Source organism: Echinops telfairi, unplaced genomic scaffold (genome assembly GCF_000313985.2).
Source record: "Echinops telfairi isolate 266 unplaced genomic scaffold, ASM31398v2 ScPeMD7_3;HRSCAF=10, whole genome shotgun sequence".
NCBI lineage: Eukaryota > Metazoa > Chordata > Mammalia > Afrosoricida > Tenrecidae > Echinops > Echinops telfairi.
Genome location: NW_022103899.1, coordinates 27,266,537 through 27,268,082, shown reverse-complemented (window position 1 = coordinate 27,268,082; position 1,546 = coordinate 27,266,537). Strand labels below are relative to the sequence as shown.

Here is a 1,546-nt window from a genome sequence, read left to right as displayed (position 1 = left end):
AAAAAAAAAAAAAAAAAGAATGGAGGTTGGTGGGGAAACACACAGCCCTGTGCAGCTCAGCTGTATTACTCCACCCCAGAGGCTGCTGGTTTGAAAAAGATAACTCTTCTCTCTTTCAGAAAACTGCAGTGATGTATCTTGAGAAAACACTCCAGACCAAGTTTACTGAAGCTGAAGAAAAGTATAAATCCACCATACACCTCCTGACACAAGAAAACATGCGATTAAGGTATACGTGCTGCTACTCAAAAAGGGTCCACAGGGATCCCTGTGGAGGTGGGAGGGAGTTTGGGTAAGAGAAATGGATATGAGCCCAAGTGCCCCTCAGTGATGTCAACACACTTTTTTAGGAGGCAGGTGTGTCACTCTGCACCTGGCCACAGCCGTTGGCTGGGCTGAGGTCAGACAGATAATTTGAGGTGGAGTAGGGATTAATCTAAACCTTCCTCGCTTGCCTGTGTCTCTGTTTTATGTAAAAGGATGCACAAGGTGCATCTGCAAGCCCTGAGTTTATGTAGTGCTATGACTGATGGTTACTTTGAAACCCATCTGCCCGGGATGCTTGGCTGAGGGGTCGGTGGCTTGTCCTCCGAGTCCCTGGGAGGCACACATATTGTGCACTCGACTCCTAAGCAGTGGGTCCCAGCCAGCCAGCAGTGCTGCAGGAGAAAGGCCTGGCAATCTGCGTCTGTAACTATGACAGCCAAGCAAACCCTGCGGAGGTCAGTCCTCTGTGACACACGTTCTCACAAGTCAGAATCCACTTTGCCATAGCAAACTGGATTTTCACTTGGCTTACCCTTGAAGCTGCATCTGGTTCTGATGGGAAGTGAGTCTGGGACAGAAATTGTATTGTTCTCCAAAGAAGCATCTTAAATCATTTACAACTTATTGGGCCCAACCCTTTAGTAAGAGAAAGTTACTCTTTGTATTGAGTTAGTGAGAAATCCCTAGCATGAGAACTTGCCATCCAAACACGATTACCTCACTCAATCAAAGCCATTGCCACTCACTGACGTGATAAAACCACGCTCCTCTTTCCCCAAATAGCCAATGTCCCTTTCTCCATTGGCATCATTAAGAATATATCTTCCCCTTCCTCTACAGGCAAAAATTAGTTGCCAAGAATGAAGAAACTTATGAAGGGCGATCTGGGAGATTAGCTTCTATTAATGCTTATGAAGATTATTCTGATATTTTAGAAGATGGCAGAGGCCCCACCAGAAAACAAGAATAAAACCTCTCCCGTATCTGAAGACAGCAAGAACGGCAGTTCTGTGTGCCCAGGGAGCACCTGTGAGCCTGTCTGGAGAAGTGCATCTGATGAGTGTTGTTCTTGGATTGCCTTGATTCTGTTTTCATCCTCCCATGACTGGCCGTCTGCTCACTGGGCGGGAAGGCTTGACTGATTGCTCCCCTCAATCGTGCAGTGGTGCGTGCTTCTGATGGAGGAAGGAGCTCCCTTCTGGCCTTGTACTCATTTCCTCTTCTGCCTTCACAGAGAGAGACTGAACCAAAGTTCTTCCTATTAAACATTGTGCCTTTT

At 46.8% G+C, this 1,546-nt stretch overlaps 1 protein-coding gene across 1 annotated transcript in view; it reads left to right on the top strand.

Annotated features, from left to right (window-relative positions):
• Nucleotides 1–1,546, top strand: part of FLACC1 (flagellum associated containing coiled-coil domains 1) — a 39,174-nt gene extending 37,628 nt beyond the window's left edge. Inside the window, exons 13-14 of the mRNA XM_045296636.1 lie at nucleotides 120–229; nucleotides 1,108–1,546. Coding sequence (XP_045152571.1) covers nucleotides 120–229; nucleotides 1,108–1,237 — 240 coding nt within the window. The 3' untranslated portion in view covers nucleotides 1,238–1,546. The remainder of the gene's footprint in view (nucleotides 1–119; nucleotides 230–1,107) is intronic.